Consider the following 18,263-nt stretch of genomic DNA (forward strand, 5'->3'; position numbering starts at 1 on the left):
CAGAACACTAAGCAACTGCTCGGATGTCCTCAGCACTAGATTCATCTGCCCCACACTGTCCCCCAACCTAGGTCCTCTGATCCAGGTCTGGTCACCCAGTGGGAACCCTCTTGAGGGTTGAGTGTGTTTTCCTCCTGTAACGCCCCCTGACCATCCTCACCTCCCCGAACCCCAGGCCCGGGGTCAGTGCATTGTCAGGCCCAGCAAGCTGAATGAGCTGAACTGGCCATGTACACCGACACTGATCCAGCTGAACCAGAAAGAAACTGGGCTGAATCCCAAAGAAAGTAGTCTGACACCAAGTAAGGGCTTTCACAAAAATAGAAAACAAGGCGGTCTCGGCACTGCCAGCCCCTGAGAAGTGCTCTTCGCTGTACCCTTTTTACGACTTTGGGTTCAAGAAAAGGAGGGGGGAAGTGGCTTGTGGCACTCGAAAGCATCTCTTTTTACTGGGAGGGGGGACTGTCTTACAAGGGAAATGACTTCAGAAGGCTCGTGGTGGCTCTTAAGCCCTGTGAGCAGAGAGATTCTTTTTCTGGGAAACTCAAGGACAATTTGCTTTCCCCACAGGACCCTGTTCAGGGAAATGCCATGGGAGGATGGCATTTAGAGGATAGCTAAAGACAAATTTCACTGACTTCATGAATTGGCCAGCCTTGTGTGTGCCTTGGGGATTTGGCCCCTGCCCTGAGGCCAGGGCCATTTAAATTGCTTTCACCAGAGCTGCTGACATCCAGAAGGGACTGCACGGACTGTGCACGCTGGCGGGGAACCCGAGCTCAAGGCTGAGAGTGGGAAGGGAGGGGGATTGGGCCTGGGCCAGGGAAGAGTCACAGTTTGCCCCCACCCAGTCCCAGGGTTGATGGGCTCCCTACCGGGTCTCACGGTCAGTGAGGCGGCACAGGTGGCCTGGCCCAGCTCGTTGATGGCCGTGGCCATATAGCTCCCGGCGTCCGCTGCCCTGGCCTCTCTGAGCAGCAGGGTGTGCCGCTCACCCTCAGCCCGGAGGAGGAGGCGGCCCTCGCTGCGCAGCGCTGACCCATCCTTGTGCCAGGACACTGTGGGGAGGCACGGGGACCCGGCTCGCCATGGCCCACGGGCGCCCACCGAGAATCTCTCACTCCTACCCCACACACCACACAGGAGCCCAAACCTCTCCTCTCAGCACCCCAGGGAATCCAGAAAAGTCCACCCTCATTTCAGGAAGCCCAGGTTGCCCTCCCCTCTCTCAGGGGTCCTGGGAAATGTCCCTGAACACACACAGAAGTCAGGGCAGCCCCATGGAGGGGATAATTCCCCTCCTTCCCACCCCTCCCATGGAGGAGTCGGGGGGAACCTCCCCTTCCCTTCTCACACGCCCCCTCCCAACCTTGACCTCACCTTGGCCCAGTACTGGAGCTCACCTTGGGGCGGGGGGTTGGCAGTGACGATACACTTGAGCAGCACATCTGCCCCTGGTGCCACCACCACATTCTGCAGGGGGATCTCAAACATGGGGGCCTCTAGGGGCTCTTCTCCAGCGGACACATAGGAGTCATCCGAAGACTCTGTGGGACACAGGAGTAACGGGGTAAGGGGCCATGATCCCTGCAGGGATGACAGCAGGAGAGGGAGTCCTGGTGGCCTGCATCCTAGAAAGTCAAACCCAGACAGAGGGGCTTCTAGAAAGCAGGGACTGGGGGAGAACAGGGTCTGCCTCCTGAATGTCCGTAGGGAACAAAGGAAGTCAGAAGGAGCATTCTCAAACAGGTCAGGGCAGCCTTGACTCCATGGTAGTCTGACTGTTCCTCAACTTCATCCACAGTTAGAGCGTTGGCTTCTGGAGGAAGACAGGACCGCACTGCATATGTCTTTAATACATCAGCCATCGTGTATGGCGTACCACGCCCTGTGCAAGGCACTTGGAGGGGCACAAGCTTTCAAACAGACAGCACAAACTAACAGCAACCCAAGACTTAAGTAATAACAGTGGTGGCACAGGGCAACACGAGGTGAATTGTCAAATGTGTGAAGCCATCAGATTCACAAGAGTGAATGGTAGGCGGTCTGAGAGGCCTACAAAGATCAGATTTGATTTCATACATTCACCAAATAGTGACCCTGTACTCCCGGCATACTGAGTACTGTACGGGTAGCAAGAACACGAGAGGAAGGACCATGTGGTCCCTGCTTACAGGAAGCTCATACACACAGAGAGATGACAAACTCCATTGTCATGGGTCTCTCTGGGCATTCTCCAACTCTGACATTCCGTAAGCTAGATAAAGGATGATGTATGTAGCCAAAAAAGCAGTGAAAATCCCAATTCTGCTGTTTTCCGGCTACAAAACCTTAGGCAAATTAGATCGCCTCTCTGAGCCTCAGTTTTGTTATCTGTAAGATGGAGCGGATAAGACTCTCTGAAACTGACATATAGGCTGAAATGAAATAACATCTGTAAGGGCCTAGTTAACACAATGCTGGCACATGGCTGTGTGTTTGCAATAATGGTGGCCAGGAGGATGATGGACAGGGGCCTAATTATCTCTAAAGATTCTGAGGTGGTAATACTTAAATGCAAAATAATTTTGATGAAGAAAAATACAGACTAGGCCGGGCGCGGTGGCTCAAGCCTGTAATCCCAGCACTTTGGGAGGCTGAGACGGGCGGATCACGAGGTCAGGAGATCGAGACCATCCTGGTTAACACGGTGAAACCCCATCTCTACTTAAAAAAAAATACAAAAAAACTAGCCGGGCGAGGTGGCGGGCACCTGTAGTCCCAGCTACTCGGGAGGCTGAGGCAGGAGAATGGCGTAAACCCGGGAGGCGGAGCTTGCAGTGAGCTGAGATCTGGCCACTGCACTCCAGCCTGGACTACAGGGCGAGACTCCGTCTCAAAAAAAAAAAAAAAAAGAAAAAAGAAAAATACAGACTAGTAAGTGCAATAAAAGAGATCCTGGCAGGGTCTCCCAGGAGCAGCAGGTAGAGGCATCTATTCTGGAGGAGCAGTGGAAGTGGGTCAAGGACACCTTCCGCCGCCTCTCTCCAGGAGTGGGCCTCCAGTTGATGCGCAGGATGAGGGGTGGGGTGCAGAGTCATTCTCCTGTTGGTGATGTTGGTCACCACCCATGGGAAGGTTGGGAGACAACACACAGGCAGTCATTGTGTAGGGACCACAGTCAGCTCAGCCATGCAGGGTGTAAGCCTGGGTGAGGAGGCTAGAAGGGGAGGCTGAATGGCCACACATGGATCAGGGGATGGTGCCCGAGTGGGAGAGGCAGAGTAGAGTTTTGTGGCATAAAGCGTGTCTGTAACAGGAATTTGCAAATTATTTCAGACCATCTACCATCTCTCCCCAACAGAGGGATTGGGGGCATGAAGGGGAGCCTTAGGCTCCCACCAGTGCATCCCCCCCAGTAGTGGTTATTGATCCAACAGCCTAGCGGGCCACTGGACCCAGGGGAGCTATGGCGGGCATCTGGGCACCAATCTTAGCTCACAGCCTCACCCAGCCTCCATCACGACACTCACGCTCCACCTCACCAGTGGCAGTCCTAGCACAAGGACTTTCACAATCCTTCACTCAAAGTGGAGCCTGTGTCTGCGCCTTCTCTGGCAAACCCACCCTTGCAGCAGACTAGCAGCCCCAGGCGAAACCCCCGACCGAACCCCCCACCCCCACCCCCCCTACTTCCCCCCCACCCCCGCTCCTGCTGAGCCGTCTTGCTCTCCACAAACGCCCCCCACCGACCTGGTCCAGGCACCTTGTCAGCCCTCCCTGAGGCCTTACCGAGCTCAGGGGAGGTAGGCCGGGCCCGGCGACCTTTGCCCTGGCTGCGGGCCCCTCGACGGTCCCAGGGCCCCCAGGGACCGTCCTCCTCCGGCCCTCTGCGCAGCCTCTTCTCTGCCTCGGGCCCCGCCCTGTTCTTCTCCAAGGTCTGGGGTACAGCAGCGCCCTCCAGGCCCGGCGTGGCCCAGGGCAGGAAGCGCACGGCCTGCGCCGGGGGCTCCCGCTTCCGACCGGGGGGTGCTTTCGTCCTGGCCTCGGGAGGATCGGCGGCGGGGGGAGGCACAGGGCTCCTGCACTCCTGGATGGCTCTGCTCCGGGTCAGCGGGAATTGGTCCCGACGCCTAACCTCCTGCTGCGGGCCTTCCCCCGGCTCTGTCCTGCCTGCTGGCCCGCGGCTCCTGGGCCTCCCAGGCTCGTCCCCCGGCTTTCCCGCGCTGCTCGGAGGGGGCGGCTGGGCAGCGGCGGGGCTCACGGCCCGCGATGTCTTGGGGGTGGAGGGTCGAGAGAAGAGCGGGGGCTCGCCGGGCTCTCGAGGGGATGGGGCGCGCTGCAGCGTGGCGCGTAGGGACTCGTGCGAGCGCACCAGCTCCTCCCGCGACGTGGAGCGGCGGATGCGGCCCAGCTCCTGGGCGAAGCGCAGCTCGAGGTCGGAGGCCGGGCTGCGCTGCCGCGTGCGCTCGTCCAGCGAGGCCGCTTTCTGCTGGAACAGGCGGCGCCGCTCGGCCACGCTGCCCGGCGCCCGCAGTTCTTCCTGCGAGGCCCCGGGGGTGCCCCACGGCGCTCCGCGCTCCGACTTGGGCTGCTCCAGAGAGCGGGCCTTGCGCAGGGGCACCCAGGGCCGCAGGGGCGCCGGTGGCGAGTCGCTGCGCTCCAGGCTGCGCCGTCGCTCCTCGAAGAACTGCAGCTTGTCCAGGATTCGGGAGCCGGCGCGCACCAGCCTAGGCGAGCGGCCCAACGCCGACAGGCGACCCGAGGCCTCGCTCAGTGGCGTCTGGGGTCGGGATTCCGCAGTGCCCGCCAGGGAGGGCCCGGAAGACTTGGACTTCTTCCCTCGCTTCTCTTCGGTGGTGGTGTCCTCGGGCAGCACAAGCTCCTGAGTGCGGCGGTGGGGCGATGTGGGGGTGGCTGTGGGCTGGGCCTGGGGTCCCGGCGGGGACCGCTTCCCGACCCGAGGGGACGGTGGGGGTAGCAGAGCGGATTTGGAGGGAGGCGGCTGAGCAGGGCGGCGTGGGGCTTCGCTGGCCAGCTGAGGCTGAAGGTCGGGCTCCTCCCTGCGCAACCCGCTCTGAGGGACGCTGCTGCAGAACCAAGATGGAGAGGGGTAGAGGATTCAGAGGGCCTCCTCTCCTAGACCCTTAGCTTGTGATAGGAATTGGGTGGTGGGCATGCTGGGCAGGCTTGGGGGTGACATGGGCCAGATCCTCCTGCCCCCCACCCCCCACCCCCACGAGGAGCGCACAGCCAGAGCAGGTGCTGGGGAGAGGCCGGCGGCTCTGGAACCACAAGATTGGGCTAATGGCTGGGTCTTGGTACAGACTCAGCCCTAGGACTCGGGCCAGCCTCCTCCCCCCAGCCCTGGAAGCCGAGAAACAGCGGAAACAGAACTGAGCATGAGGGAGAGAAAAGAATGAGACTTAGGACCCAAAGGATGAAGTGGGGAGGGAAGACAAGAAGGTGGGGTGGGGAGGGGCGCTCTCAGGAATGCAGCCGCCCACTCATTCCAGCCCCCAGCTGGCCCCCACACCCCTGCCCATCATCAGCAGGGCACACCCCTTCCTAGTGGTCCCTGGAAGCCAAGCAACAGCCTCCTGGACCAGGCACAAGCCTTTGGGGAGCAGTGCCCCATCCCTAGGATTCCCTGGCTGCTGTGTAGACCTGAGCCCATACCTGCCGCCACCACCAGCACTGATGGGACACAGCAGGTGGCGACGGAATGCCCAGGCTCCTACTCCCCTTGCTCAGTCTGCCCCCAGGATAGGCCTTTGACTTGCGCTTCCCCTGGGAAAGCTATCTTGAGTCCTTGGAAATCCCCCCTGAGAAGCATAGAAGGCCCCCCACAGGGGTATGCTCTGAAATAACTCAGCTCGGAAATAGCTACTAAGTGGGCCTGAATAGGGAGTGTGGGCGAAAAGGAGGAGGGAAGGAGCCGGTTACCCCAGAGTATCTCTTTCACTTAACAGAGCTTTGGTGCCCAAGAGAGCTGGGTCTCAGTTTTCCCCATCTGGACCCTTGCCGGGGCTGGGGCGGGTGAGGGGGCACATCACACATAAAAATTATAAAGATTAGAAAAAAAAAGGAATTAGATGTATTATCATACCTGACACATCAGAGAGAGCTTAATAAAAATCTGTAAAATGGCTCATTGAATATTTCCTGAGTGCCAGGCTTGTACCAAGTGCTTAAAATGCATTGAGTCATTTAATACAACAGCCCTGTGAGGTAAGGACTGTGATCACCCCCATTTACAGATGAAGAAACTGAGGCATAAAAAAGGTTAAGTGCCTTACCAACGTGACACAGCTGGGAAATGATTGGTGCTAGGATTGAAACCCAGGCAGTCAGAATCCTGAGCCCTTATTCCTTCCAAAGTGTCTGGGTTTCCAGGGGCACAGAAGGGAGGACAAGTAGTAGGGTGCCAGTCACAAGCAGTTCTAGGGGTCCCGAGTTAAGGATATTTTAGCCTACCTGAGTCAGCCACCCACATGACAGACCCGCCTCTGACTGGGGCTAAAGGGGGCGGTGGCAATGCAGAGTGCCCTGAGAGACAGAAACCCCAGCCAGCCACCTGCAGGGAGGAAGTGTCTTCTCTGGGGGAAGGGCCGCAGAGTCCCCAGGGAAGGGCCTCTGGGAAGTGGGTGAGGCCTGGGGAGAAATTGAGGACAGCAGAGGAGGCCTGTTGCTGGCAGCTCTGAGCTCCAGGCCAGTCTCTGTACCATAGACATCACTAAGGAAATGGGTTCCTCCGAAGTTGCCATAGCAACTCCAGGCTCTGGCTGGGGCCTGGTAAAGAAAGGCAAGAGGGAAAGGCAAGCCCAGGGCACAGGAGCACCGGGTAAGGCCAAGAAGATAAGCCAAGGGAGCCTCCCCCTGGCCATGGCCCAGCCCTGGCCCTCTCCCCTGCCCACTACTAGCCACTCTATCACCCTCAAAGCAGCCTCCCCCACCAGGCACCTTCTTTCTCCTGCACGAGGGTGCCTGCCCCCACACCCATACCCATCACAAACCAGGCCCCTTTCAGCTCCCCAAATGCCCCCAGTACCTCTATCATCAGCCACTCCCCTCTTCCACTATAGCGCTCTCCCATGTATCTGCAAGCCCCAGATCTCCAAAAATGGCTCCAGTGCCTCACTCCAACACCTCCGCTCCTCACACTCCCTCCCAGGACAACCTTGAATCCCACCCTCAGGGACTTAGGGGTTTCCCATGAGAGAAATAATTGTAAGCCCCCTGTCACCATCACTCCCACTCTCTCCCTCCAGCCTGGCCCCATTTCCAGCCCCTCCCTTTCACAGCCCCCTGCCGCCCCCAGCCCACGGCCTCCTGCTTTCACAGGCCCCTTGCCCCATCTGCCCCTGGCCACCTCACTCTCTTCTCTCTCCTGCTTGCTGGCTTGTTCCCCTGCTCTCTCCTGCTCTCCCGGGAGCTGCCGTGTGGAAAGGTTCTGTTCCTCCCAGAAAAAGGCCCACATGGGAACAGGAATGTGCAGAGAGATGAAAAGGCAGCAGCTGCTGAGACAGCAGGCACGGAGGGGGCCCCTGGGTGGGGGGAGGGATCCTGGGGACAACTGGAGCCTGAATGGGTGAGGCAGAAGAGGACCCCTGAGAAACTGGAGATCTTGGAGGAGACAAGGAAGGGACAGAAGGGTCCAGGAGACCATGGAGATGGCATGGTGAGCCAGGACAGGTGGGAGCAGGGGGATGTGGGCGGTGATGGCTCAGGAGGAGGAGGGAGCAGTGTGGGAAGATGGAGTGGCAGCAGGGGGTGAAGAAGTGCACAGAGAGATGGATGGGGCAGGGTGATGGGTGGAGGCTAACGGAGCAGTGAGGGCAGCGCAGGACAGCATGGTGAGATGGGGCAGTTCGGGCCCAGGTAAGGCCGTTACTTACACGTGGATAGAGAGCGCCCGTCCTCTGTACAGGCTGAATGCGCTGCCGTACAGGTCACTGGCCACGGAAAGGCTATCCTCTGACCCCCAGCTTGCGCCCACCAGATTAGCTCGAGATGCCCGCACCAGCGGCTCCACCCCCAGGTGCCGTGGCCCGGCCCCGGTTGCCTGTGCTTGCCTTGGGCTGCCCGGGAGGCGGCGGGTGCCACCCCCACTGCCCGCTTCCTGCTCCAGGACCGTCTGCCCGCTGCCCCACCAGCTCACTTGCTCTTCCGAGGTGCCTGTCACGGAGGTCGGGGGTGTGTCCAGGGAGGTGCCCACCAGGGTGTCAGAGCCCCCTAGAGAAAGGAGCACCATGAGACTGATGCACCCCTTGTGGGAAACCCGCCTGCCTGCTCTTTGTACACCCCAGGAGCTCACCCGTGGGGGTGCTGAAGGCCCCGTCATCCCGAAGCTCCAGGCGCTGGGTCCCCTGCACATCGCTGATGTCATCCTCAGCCGTCTCTGAGTCTGGAGAAGAAGGGGTCTGTGTGGGCAGGGCCCTCCTCCCTCTGCCTCCAACTCTTCCCTGTTGCCTTCTGCCTCCCTGCCAACAGCAGGCTCCATCTTATCACTGGCAGGGCTGCCAGCACCTCCTCTCTTTTGCTCCCCACATCTCCTGCCCAGCCTGGGCTGCTCAGGATAACCCCTCCCATGACAGTGCCGTGGCTCCATCTCTGGGCCCCTGGTTACTCACGTTTACCTCCGTAGGGCCCTCCAAACTGCCACCCCCTCCCCATCTGCCAATATCTTAATGGATTATCAGGGCCTCCTCCATTCTCCCTCCTCCCATTGTCAGTGAAAGCTTAAGCTCCTGTGCACCCCCAAAATCATCAGGTCCTAGGTTCCAAGGTTCTAAAGTCTGGGTTCAAGCACCCCAGGAACAAAGAGGAGTCACCTCAGAGTCGTACCGCCAGGGCACTCGACCAACCGCAGGGCCAGCCTGTCCTCTACCCCAAACCAGCTGGAAGGCATCGGGTGCAGCTGAGGCAGGGTGAGGAGAGGCCGGGGCCGGGTTGGAAAGCGGGGGACGCGGGGGGCTAGAGCAGGAGCCAGTTTCCTACCGTAACTTTGCTTTCTGCAGGAGCGGAAAACTTCGCTTCCATAGGAGCAGCAGGAGAGAGACAGGGACAGACTGTTATCAGAGCGTTTGTGGGGCAGGGCATGGAGGGCAGTCAGGACAGAAGGGGCATGAGGTACCCAGTCCCCAGAGGTGCCCTGTGGCAATGGGTGAGGAGGGAGATACCTGGGATGTGCCCAGCACTGGGGACCCCCATACTTGGGCTGGTTATTCCAGCTGCCCCAGTGGTTCTGGTATCCTTGGCACTTACTGGTGCCGCCACTGGCCACACACACACACACACACACACACACACACCTGCTTGTGTTCAGTCCAGCCGCAGACCTGGGCCTCCCATTAGGAGTCAGGCCCACCCTCTATTACAATATTTGCATTGTGCTTTGACCCTTCCTTGCAAACCAACCCCTTATCTGTCTGCATCATGATGTGACAGGCACCTTCCTCAAGGTCCCTCTCTTCTACTGTTGAATTGTCCTCAAAAATGCCCAGTGGTTAGGTTAGGAGCAAAGGTTCCTGGGAGTATTTTCAACTTTCCCAGATTCTATCAGGTTTTATGCCTCAGTTTCCCTCTGGCTGCCATGACAAGCAGGAGCCACGTACTGGTTGCCAAAGCATGGTAATGAACTCCTTCCCACTAGGCCTCACATGGAGAACACGGCACCCAGTGTGCTAGCGAGCCGCCCTCCCTGCTGCCGGGTCCTCTCTCAGCTGTAGGGCACAGGGGGCCTGGTCGGGTGGGTGGTAGATAAGTGTGGGGTGTGTGGGAGGGTCCCACATCTCATGGGCTGTCTTCAAGGGCCTTGATGCCTCACAGAGGGACAGGGACCAAGAGGAGGAGTAGGCATGGGCTAGAGCAAGGACGCCCACGGTCCACGCACCATGGGTGAGTCGGCCAAAGGCCCGGCGGGAATGGCCGGTTTTCTGAAAGAGAAAAGCCAGAATGAGTAGTTGAGGGGGAGGCTTGTTCTTAAGGTCCCTGTGCCTCCCATCCAGTACTGCAACATCAAGCAGAAACTCATTCCCTGGCCAGTGTGTGTGTGAGAGGGGAGGTGGGCAGAGACCCAGAGTGACCAGCTTCCCCGGTAGGGAATGGCTCCCCTGCCTTCTTCCAGGGTACTCAGCTGGGCTCTTGCGAGGAGCGGGGGAGGAAGGAGAGAACGGCAGGCTGCAGGTGGAAGCTGGAACGTCCCACTGGACAGAGGCTCACAGCCTGGGACCAGGGCAACAGCCCCAGAGAAAGAGGATAGAAGACGATGTAGTCAGGCTCAGTGAGGAGAAGGAGAAGATGGAGATGCGGGGGGCAGGGTGCTTGAGTGACTGGGAGATGAAGGAACGAGGGCGCAGATTCCTGCTGGGGGAGGACAGATACCTGGGTAGGTGTGGGGGAGGGATGTTGGGGGCAGAGGGCCAGAGCCTCACGAATGCAGGAGGCCCAGGTGCGCGGAGGACAGGGCAGGGCTTGGGGAATGTGTTGAGCTCAGCGCGGATCCGTGTGCGTTGCATTCAGGAGCTCCGAAGATGGAAGGCTCCAGAGTGGGGGGCTGGGGCAAGCCGGGCGGGGGGCCGGGGCCCGGGGTTGAGGTTGGACAGAGGAGAGAGAAGAAGGGGTGGCAAAGAAGCAAGTGGGCGCCCCACGCCGAACGCTGCAGCGGGGGTCTTCCCCGGTGGTCGCGGGGATTGCGGGCGATCGAGGAGCGGGGGGATCTGCCCTTCAGCGCGGGGAGGGGCCTGCGCGCCCAGGACGCAAACCCGGGAGCCCCTAGATCGCGCCCGGCCCGCCGCCTTCAGCGGGGCTCGGGTGGGGCAGGCGCGGCTCCAGCGCCCCCTCCACCGGGCCCAGCTGCGGTGACCCGCCCTCCCTCCGGGGCGCCCAGGCCTCCCTGCCCCCTCCCGGCGCCTCCCGCCCCCGGAGCCCTCACCTGGAAACGCTTCTTCACCCACAGCTTCTTCATGGCGGGGGAGGGGGCCGGGCCGGCGGCCGGGCGAGGAGGGGACGGGCGGGGGCGGGGCGGAGTCGGAGGCGGGGCCGGGGGCGAGCTGGGGAGCGGGCGGGAGCCGGCGCGGGTGGCGGAAGGAGCCCGGGGCCTCGGGAGCCGGGTGGGGGTAAGGCGGCGACGGCAGCGGCAGCGGCGGCGGCGGCGCTGGAGTCCGCCCCTCCCTCGCCAGCCTGCACCCCACCTGGGGCCCCTTCCTTGTCCTGTCCCCCTGCTTACCCCGGGGCGGCCCTCACCTGCCTCCCTACACGACCACCAGTCACCTCCTGACGCCGAGAGCCGCGGACCCCCAACCTGTATCTGCCTCCTGAGCCCTAGGCACATGAGGAAACTGAGGCACAGAAAGGGGTGCAATGGCCTCTAGCTCAGGCCACTTTCTGGCAGCCCAGCGCAGCCTCCCCCCACCCTCACCTCCTCCCACGGGGCCTCTCTGGAAGGTCAGCAGCATCTCTACTTGCTCATTCCACAAACATGCGCGCACACACACTGTGCCAGGCAGAACCGAACTCGCCGAAGGGCACAGCGCCGGGTGGGGGCGCCTAGGTCAAACGCAGGGCAAGGGTCCTGGCGGTGTGGACTGCGTGTTAACATGGACTCAGACTGTGAAAACCCCCAGGCTTCTCAAGGAAGCCAGAGAGGGCTTTATCTTACCTTACCTCTCGACTGTCCCATGCGCGCCCCCTACCCCCATACATTCATACACACAAGCAAAGGTGCACAGAGGTACCCCCTTATTCACAAAGTTGGCCAGTATTCTCACTCACAGGGAAGCACACTCACCAAATTTTTTGTGTGTTCCACCCGACCCCTGCCCTGTTCAGCACTATGCACACTTGGCATACACAAAATTCTATCCTCCCTGTGACCATTATAGCTATGTTTCTTCAGCGGTTACTAAGTGCCAGGCACTTTACAAATGTTACTTCATTTACAAAAAACCCCATGAGCTTGAAACCCTAATCAATAATCCTATACCCATTTAATGGACAAGTGACTGAGTCTCAGAGAAGTCCTATCACTTAGAAAAAGCCATACAGGTGCTGGGATTCCATGTGTCCTGGAGATGGGAATTATCATCCCAGTGAGCACAGGGAGTGCCAATCCTGGTTTCTGAGTTGTGACTACTGAGTAACTATTAACAGTTATTGCATGTTTGGTATGTACCAGGCATTGTGCTAAGCACTCTATGTGAATGAGCTCAGTTAATCCTCATGAAAAGAGGAAGACTGAGACACCGAGCGGTTGCTTGCCCAAGGTCACACAGTCAATAAATTGAGGGAGCCAGGATTCCAACGTAGGCAGATGCATGAGAATCACTTATGCCCAGGAGGTGGAGGTTGTAGTGAGCAGAGATTGCACCACTGCACTCCAACCTGGGTGACAGAGCAAGACTCTGCTTCAAAATAAATAAATAAATAAAATATAGGGATAGACTGATGAGTTTTATTCAGCCTGCACAATGTTTGGGCTGGAGCAATCATGTCTGAGCTCAGCACACCTCCCTCATTATCAGTTTCTCCTTGACCCCTGCAGTTATTTGAGTTTGTGGCCCCTTTATTTTATTTTAGATTTCTTTACTGTTTTAGAGACTAGGTCTCACTCTGTTGTCCAAGCTAGAGTGCAGCGGTGCCATCATGGCTCACTGCAACCTCGATCTCCTGGGCCCAAGAGATTCCCTCCACCTCAGCCTCCTGAGTACCTGAGACTACAGCTGCATGCCATCATGCGCAGCTAGTTTTTAAAAAATATTAAATAGAGATGAAGTCTCATTATGTTACACAAGCTGGTTTTGAACGCCTGGGCTCAAGCTATTCTCCAGCCTCGGCTTCCCAAAATGCTGATATGATAGGCATGAGCCACTGTACCTGGCTGCTTTTTTATTCTAAAGTTTAGGTCATGTTTTGTGCATTCTGAGTGCATACAGGTGTTCTTGTTTCCTAGAGCATCAAAGCAAATTACAAGTACAGACACATGCACAGGGACATGTGCTGAGAGGGCACATATGTGTGTCCACACTCATTGCAGCCAAAGGACCCTGAACACCCATGGGCACTTTCCCTGTACACCCCTAAACACACCCACTCATAAATGGGGAGCTGAGTGAGGAGAGGGGGTAACTTGAGCCCCTGTTCCCCAGGAGAATCCGAGGGGCTGGCACATTCCATGGCAAAAATAACCAATGGGCAGCGGGCGTGAGTGACGGGACAGCTGGGCCCAGGAGGGGCCGGCAGGATTCTGTGTTCCTGCTCTGGGTCGGCACTGCTCACTCTTTAGGGCTGGCCTGGAACGTACTCTACGTGTGGGCCTCCCCAGCTGGTCCCAGGTTGCCCCATTTTTCTCCCATAGCTGGGCAGCTGTGTCTCCCTGCCACTCACCCAAACCCAGACTTCCAATTTCTGCACTGCCAGCATTTCCCTCTAACCAGAGAAAATTCAAATCTTCATCCTATGCCACAAGCTCCCCCCCATCTCCCTTTTGTCTCCTTTTTCCTGACTCAGTTCAGTTTCTCCCTTCTCCCCTCATTTACCACCCTGCTCTGTATTTCTGACATACTATGTAATTTACCTATTTACTATGTTTATTGCATATTGTCTGTCTCCCCTCACTAGAAAGTTATCCCCTGGAGGACATACATTTTGGTATCCCTCAACCCCCTGACTCGTGTATCGAAAGCACATAGTAGGCACTCAATAAATATGGGAGGGGGTGGCAGAGCTGCAGGTGGAGAGCGTAAGCAGTGATGGGAATGGGGACAGTAAATCTTCCTGCAACCGCTTCCATTCATCCAGCCTTCCCTCTTCTCTGTCCTAACCCAGACTCTTTCCCAAGAGGTCTTCAGCCAGAGGAGTGACCATCTCTCATTCCACTCAGGATTCTCCTGGAGGGGGCCCCAGAGCTCCTCTCTGCTCCCGCTCTGGCCTCTCCTCCACTCGCTGGTCGGCACTTGGCCTACATGGATGTTGACACTCCCCATACCCATTCCCAGCTCCATACTACTTTCCACCTGGCTTCTCTAGCCAGACATTCTAAATTCCAGGTGAAAAAGAATAACTGCAGAATATTCCTCAACACAGGTTCTGGTACATTCCTCCACCCTTTCCTTGCTTAAATTGGCCCTCTCTCCCTATCTCTAAGCTCTCCCCTCCAAGCCTTCAAGTCCCCAGGATGGTTCATTGCCATGTATTGATCTCTGGCCCTTCTGATTAACACCAGAATCTTCCAGACCCTGGCTATGAAGCTCCAATTAACACACCATGTGAGCATCATCAGTTCACCTCTTCTCTCAAATGTGCTTTCTCCTGCTTCCCCTCTGCCCTTTACTGTAGGTCTGCCCTTTAGCCACACACGCACACCCACAGCTTTGAGGGTAGCACTTGTGCAGGTGGGAGCCTGATATTTTGAAAAAGAAGAATGCCTGCCTATCTTGGAGACTAGGCCAGAGATGGATTTGGGGATACTGACGGAGAAAGATGGTGATGATGACAAATCCTCGACAGTATTCCCACACTTCTCTTTCTATGGACAGGCAGTATGGACCCAGACTCAGATACCTGACTTTCAGACCTGGCTCTGACACCTCACTAGTCATGGGAACTTGGGTAAATTTCCTCTTTGAACACCAGTTTCTCTATATGAATAATGGTCATAACAGTAACCTAGGGTTTGGAAGATTAAATAATTAAATGAGACAGGGTACTTATGCATGTTAAGGATTCTACAAGTATCCTGCATTTCTGCCATCTTCACCCCCTTTGTTTCCTATTCTTTCCTCATTTCTACATCCCCCAAATATCAGCACCACCACCCCATCCTCCAAACTCTCCAGGCTGTAGCCCACTCGCCTTCTCATGACCCCAACCTCCCAGAGCCATGCCCAAATCCTTCCATCCTTGAGCTAACATATCTGGCTTCAGGAGTGCCAGGAACCTAGCATCACTCTGTCTTATTGAGCCAGCAATCCCAGCCAGGAAAGCGTGTCCTTCCCTCTGCAGCCAGGTCCTTGCTTGGCTTCCTCGAGTACCCTGAAGTCCTCCTGCTGTTGTTTCCAACCAAGAAAGTTTTCCATGAGTAAGTCTGAGCAATGCTGAGCTGCTTGCCCGGCTGCCCTGGAGCAGGAGCTACCACTGGGCAGGGGCTGGTAGAGGTGGGCAACAGAAGGGATAGGAAGCCAGATTCACCCAGTCAGTCCCCAGCATCACCAGAGCAAAGCCCCTCCCTCCTCCAAAGCATGTGGGATAGGTGTAATAATTATACACATGGTTCTTTGCAATGGGACAGACTGAGGCCTCCAACTGTTCTGCTACCTTCTATCTGCACAATCAGGACATGTTCTCAAAGGTTATTTGCTGCAGTCCAATCCTCTTCCTATTCTCATATGAATGTCAAAGGGCCCTGATTCGGCCCCACAGCACCCAGGGCCCTTTTCTCACCCCAAGCCTCTCAAGCCTGCTGTTCCACCAGAGCAGCCCAGCCCACTGTCCGCCTGGCCTCTGTCTAGGTATGCCCAGCCAGGCTCAGCTCTGCTGACCACACCACCAAGACTGCAGAGGGGCTAAGCAAACAGCCCTGCTGGGGGCTCTCACACCTCATCACCGCTTCCCATTTTGAGGGACCCAAGTCAGGCCAGGAGGCACCCATCTTGAGAAATGCCAGGCCTGGGCCAATCATATGGCAGCTACTTTCCCAGCACTCTCCCTCCCTCTCTTGCTCTCTCCTCTCTCTCCAGAACTTCTTGAGGAGTACAAAGCCCCCACAGCCAAAACCAGGAGGACTGGGTTCTTAGCTCAGGGATGGCCATAACTAGCTATGTCTCTAACTAGACTAGTACGTCTTAGGCAGAGCTCCCTGACTTTTGGCCCACAGTGTCCTTGCCTGTGAAAGGATGTGTTTGGAGCTGCAGTTCTGTGTGGTCCTTTCCAATCTTAAATAACATTATAACCGTTACTCTCCTCAGCTCTTTCTTTCCCTTCGCTAATCTCTCCCCCAGTCATATTGTCATCAACTCATCTATCTTACCCTTTGATCTATGTTCTATTTTCAGCCCTCTTTGCCCCTGGGAGGACCAGAGCTGAGATCCCCAAGGAGTCCACGCCTTCCCCAGCCCCAAGGTCTGCTAGAATGCACCCCATCCCCTGATCCCAGGCTCGGGAAGCCTGTACCTGTCCAGGTGCTAGGCCAACCAGGAGAAGCCAGCCATGGTTCTCTCTGGCCCAGGCCTGGCCACAGACACTCAAGGAAGGTGGGCAGAGCAGGGCTGGGGGAGAGGAGATGCTGATGGAGAGAGGCCACCCCGGCTCCCTCTCCTGACTCGGTTGTGCCCTAGAGACTTCTTGCCCTCCCGCTGCTGAGGGCTTTCCTCCCTGTGTCTCCTCCCCAGCCTCTAAGGATTTACCCCTGCACAACAGCACCCAGGGGAGTGACATGTCCCTCTTAAAAACGCCCAGGGGAGTGAACTCCCAGCTCCTTGCCATCTCTCCCAGCTGTAGCCTACTTCCTCAGAATTCTGTTTCTCAGGGCTCAGCCTGCCCAAGGCTCTGCCTTTGGCTAGAGAAGAACTACTTGGCTTACTCAAGGGCTGAGGAAATCAAAAAGGAAGCCCCAAAACGGACCCAAGGCTAACAGCCTTGGCCTGGCCTCCATGGTAGCCCCAGCTGGACCATGAGCACTGGGCCCAGCCTCCTGCCCTCCCCTTCTGCCTTAGGCCCTCAGCTTTTTCTTCACATTGCACCTGGAAATCTATGGGCGGGGGTCAAGTACTGGTCCAGAGCATGCCCCTTCCATGTTCTGGAAACATCCACCCTGGAAGCTCAGGTAGACATGGTCCACGAGCTTCCCATACCAGCTCCACGTGCCCATCCCTCACCTGTTTGCACCACCACACAGAATCCAGAGCCCTCCACAGCACCTAAGCAGGCACACGCCTGCATGTAGACTCTCAAGCACTCACCTCCATTCATGCCCATGGGGCCCTGGCCCTGGCCCTGGCTCCACCTCTTCCGACCCTGGACCCTGTTCACACGTGGCCACCCATAGGCCTCTTCCACCCTGCCTAGAGCTGACCACATCAACCCTGCCACGGCAATGGCCTGCAGGAAGCTCTGAGCTATCCCTTCAACCGTGCAGCCTGTCCCCCTCCTTCGGACACGCACTCCCTTGTTAAGGGGCTGATCCGAGTGTCAATCTCATATTTAAATTATGGAGCTGAAGGGCACCCTTTCCCCCAGGAGGCTTTTCTCTGCAGGAGGTTGAGAACTTCCACCCCAGAATTACCTGAGAGGCAGGAGTGGGTCTCAGGCTTGGCTTACCAACTGCTTGCTGCCCCTTGACCTCTGACCTTCCTGTGGGGAGCCTCTCTACCTTGACACCCCATTCCCTGCACTTGGCTCTTCATCTCACTTCTGGGCCCGGGCAGCCAAGAAGCCAGGGCACCTGGGAAGAAGGCGGAGGAACCAGTATCTAGTACCTTACCCACGTGGCCTGGGCAGCCCTTCTCTACCTCTGAGCACCCAGCCCCTGCCGGGCGCGGCCCCCACCTGCCCATTACCTCCGACCTCCAGCACTGTGAGCACCGCCTCACAGGAGGCCCGACCCCGCTCGTTCTGGGCAGTGCAGCTGTACACGCCGGCGTCCTGCGCCCCGCAGCGCCGCAGCCACAGGCAGCTGGGCTCGGGGGCCGGTGCGGGCAGGAGTTGCCCATCCCGGAACCAGTGGAGGCTGGGTTGGGGCGTCCCGCTCACCACCACCCGCAGCCGCACGTCGCTGCCCGCGCACACCGCCGCGTTCTTCAGGGGCCGCAGGAAGACCGGCGCCTCGGCCACGGCCGCGGGAGCCCCGCCGCCGGCCCCCACCTTGGCCCTCTTCGGGGGCACCCCGGGGCTGGGGGGTGCCCTCGTGCCCGCGTCCTCCCCTCGCGTGCCCCGGGCTTTCTGCATGACCACCGAGAGCTGGGCTGGGGGGACGCCGGAACTGGGCGGCCACGGGGGCACCCGCGGGACGGTGCCCTAGGAGACGATTCTGGGGGGCCGGCGGCCTGTCTTCCTGCTGCCCGCCCGCCTTCGGCCTGTGCTACCCAGAAGGTCACCGGGGCGGCCGGCGATTGCGCCTGGGGGCTATTTTTAGGCCCCCCGGCTCGGGTTGCGAGGGAGCCGTGGAGGGAGGGGGCAGCAGAGGAGGGACTTGACTTCACCCGGCTCCTTCTCTCCCTCCAGGAGCCCCCATTGCCGGCCCGGCTTAAGGGAGTCCCTGGGTATTTGTTCCAGGCTCTCTCCTCCGT

General features: G+C 58.2%; 1 protein-coding gene across 8 annotated transcripts in view; it reads right to left on the reverse strand.

Moving 5' to 3' along the window:
• The window catches only part of SPEG (striated muscle enriched protein kinase), a 58,763-nt gene extending 40,706 nt beyond the window's left edge, over window positions 1-18,057 (reverse strand). The window contains exons 1-8 of one of the 8 annotated variants that reach the window (XM_050752335.1): window positions 10,916-10,950; window positions 9,875-9,917; window positions 8,980-9,014; window positions 8,297-8,386; window positions 8,055-8,214; window positions 3,772-5,069; window positions 1,404-1,547; window positions 876-1,058 (exon numbers count right to left, since the gene is read on the reverse strand). In XM_050752335.1, coding sequence (XP_050608292.1) covers window positions 876-1,058; window positions 1,404-1,494 — 274 coding nt within the window. In that variant the 5' untranslated portion in view covers window positions 1,495-1,547; window positions 3,772-5,069; window positions 8,055-8,214; ... (2 more) ...; window positions 9,875-9,917; window positions 10,916-10,950. Of the gene's footprint in view, window positions 1-875; window positions 1,059-1,403; window positions 1,548-3,771; window positions 5,070-7,351; window positions 7,739-7,877; window positions 8,215-8,296; window positions 8,387-8,979; window positions 9,015-9,874; window positions 9,918-10,915; window positions 10,951-17,534 lie in introns of those variants that run through there. The other 7 variants (XM_050752332.1, XM_050752328.1, XM_050752329.1 and 4 more) reach the window with 7 other exon arrangements.
• Window positions 18,058-18,263: the final 206 nt, after the last annotated feature.

This window comes from Macaca thibetana, chromosome 12 (assembly GCF_024542745.1).
Source record: "Macaca thibetana thibetana isolate TM-01 chromosome 12, ASM2454274v1, whole genome shotgun sequence".
In the NCBI taxonomy this organism is placed as follows: domain Eukaryota; kingdom Metazoa; phylum Chordata; class Mammalia; order Primates; family Cercopithecidae; genus Macaca; species Macaca thibetana.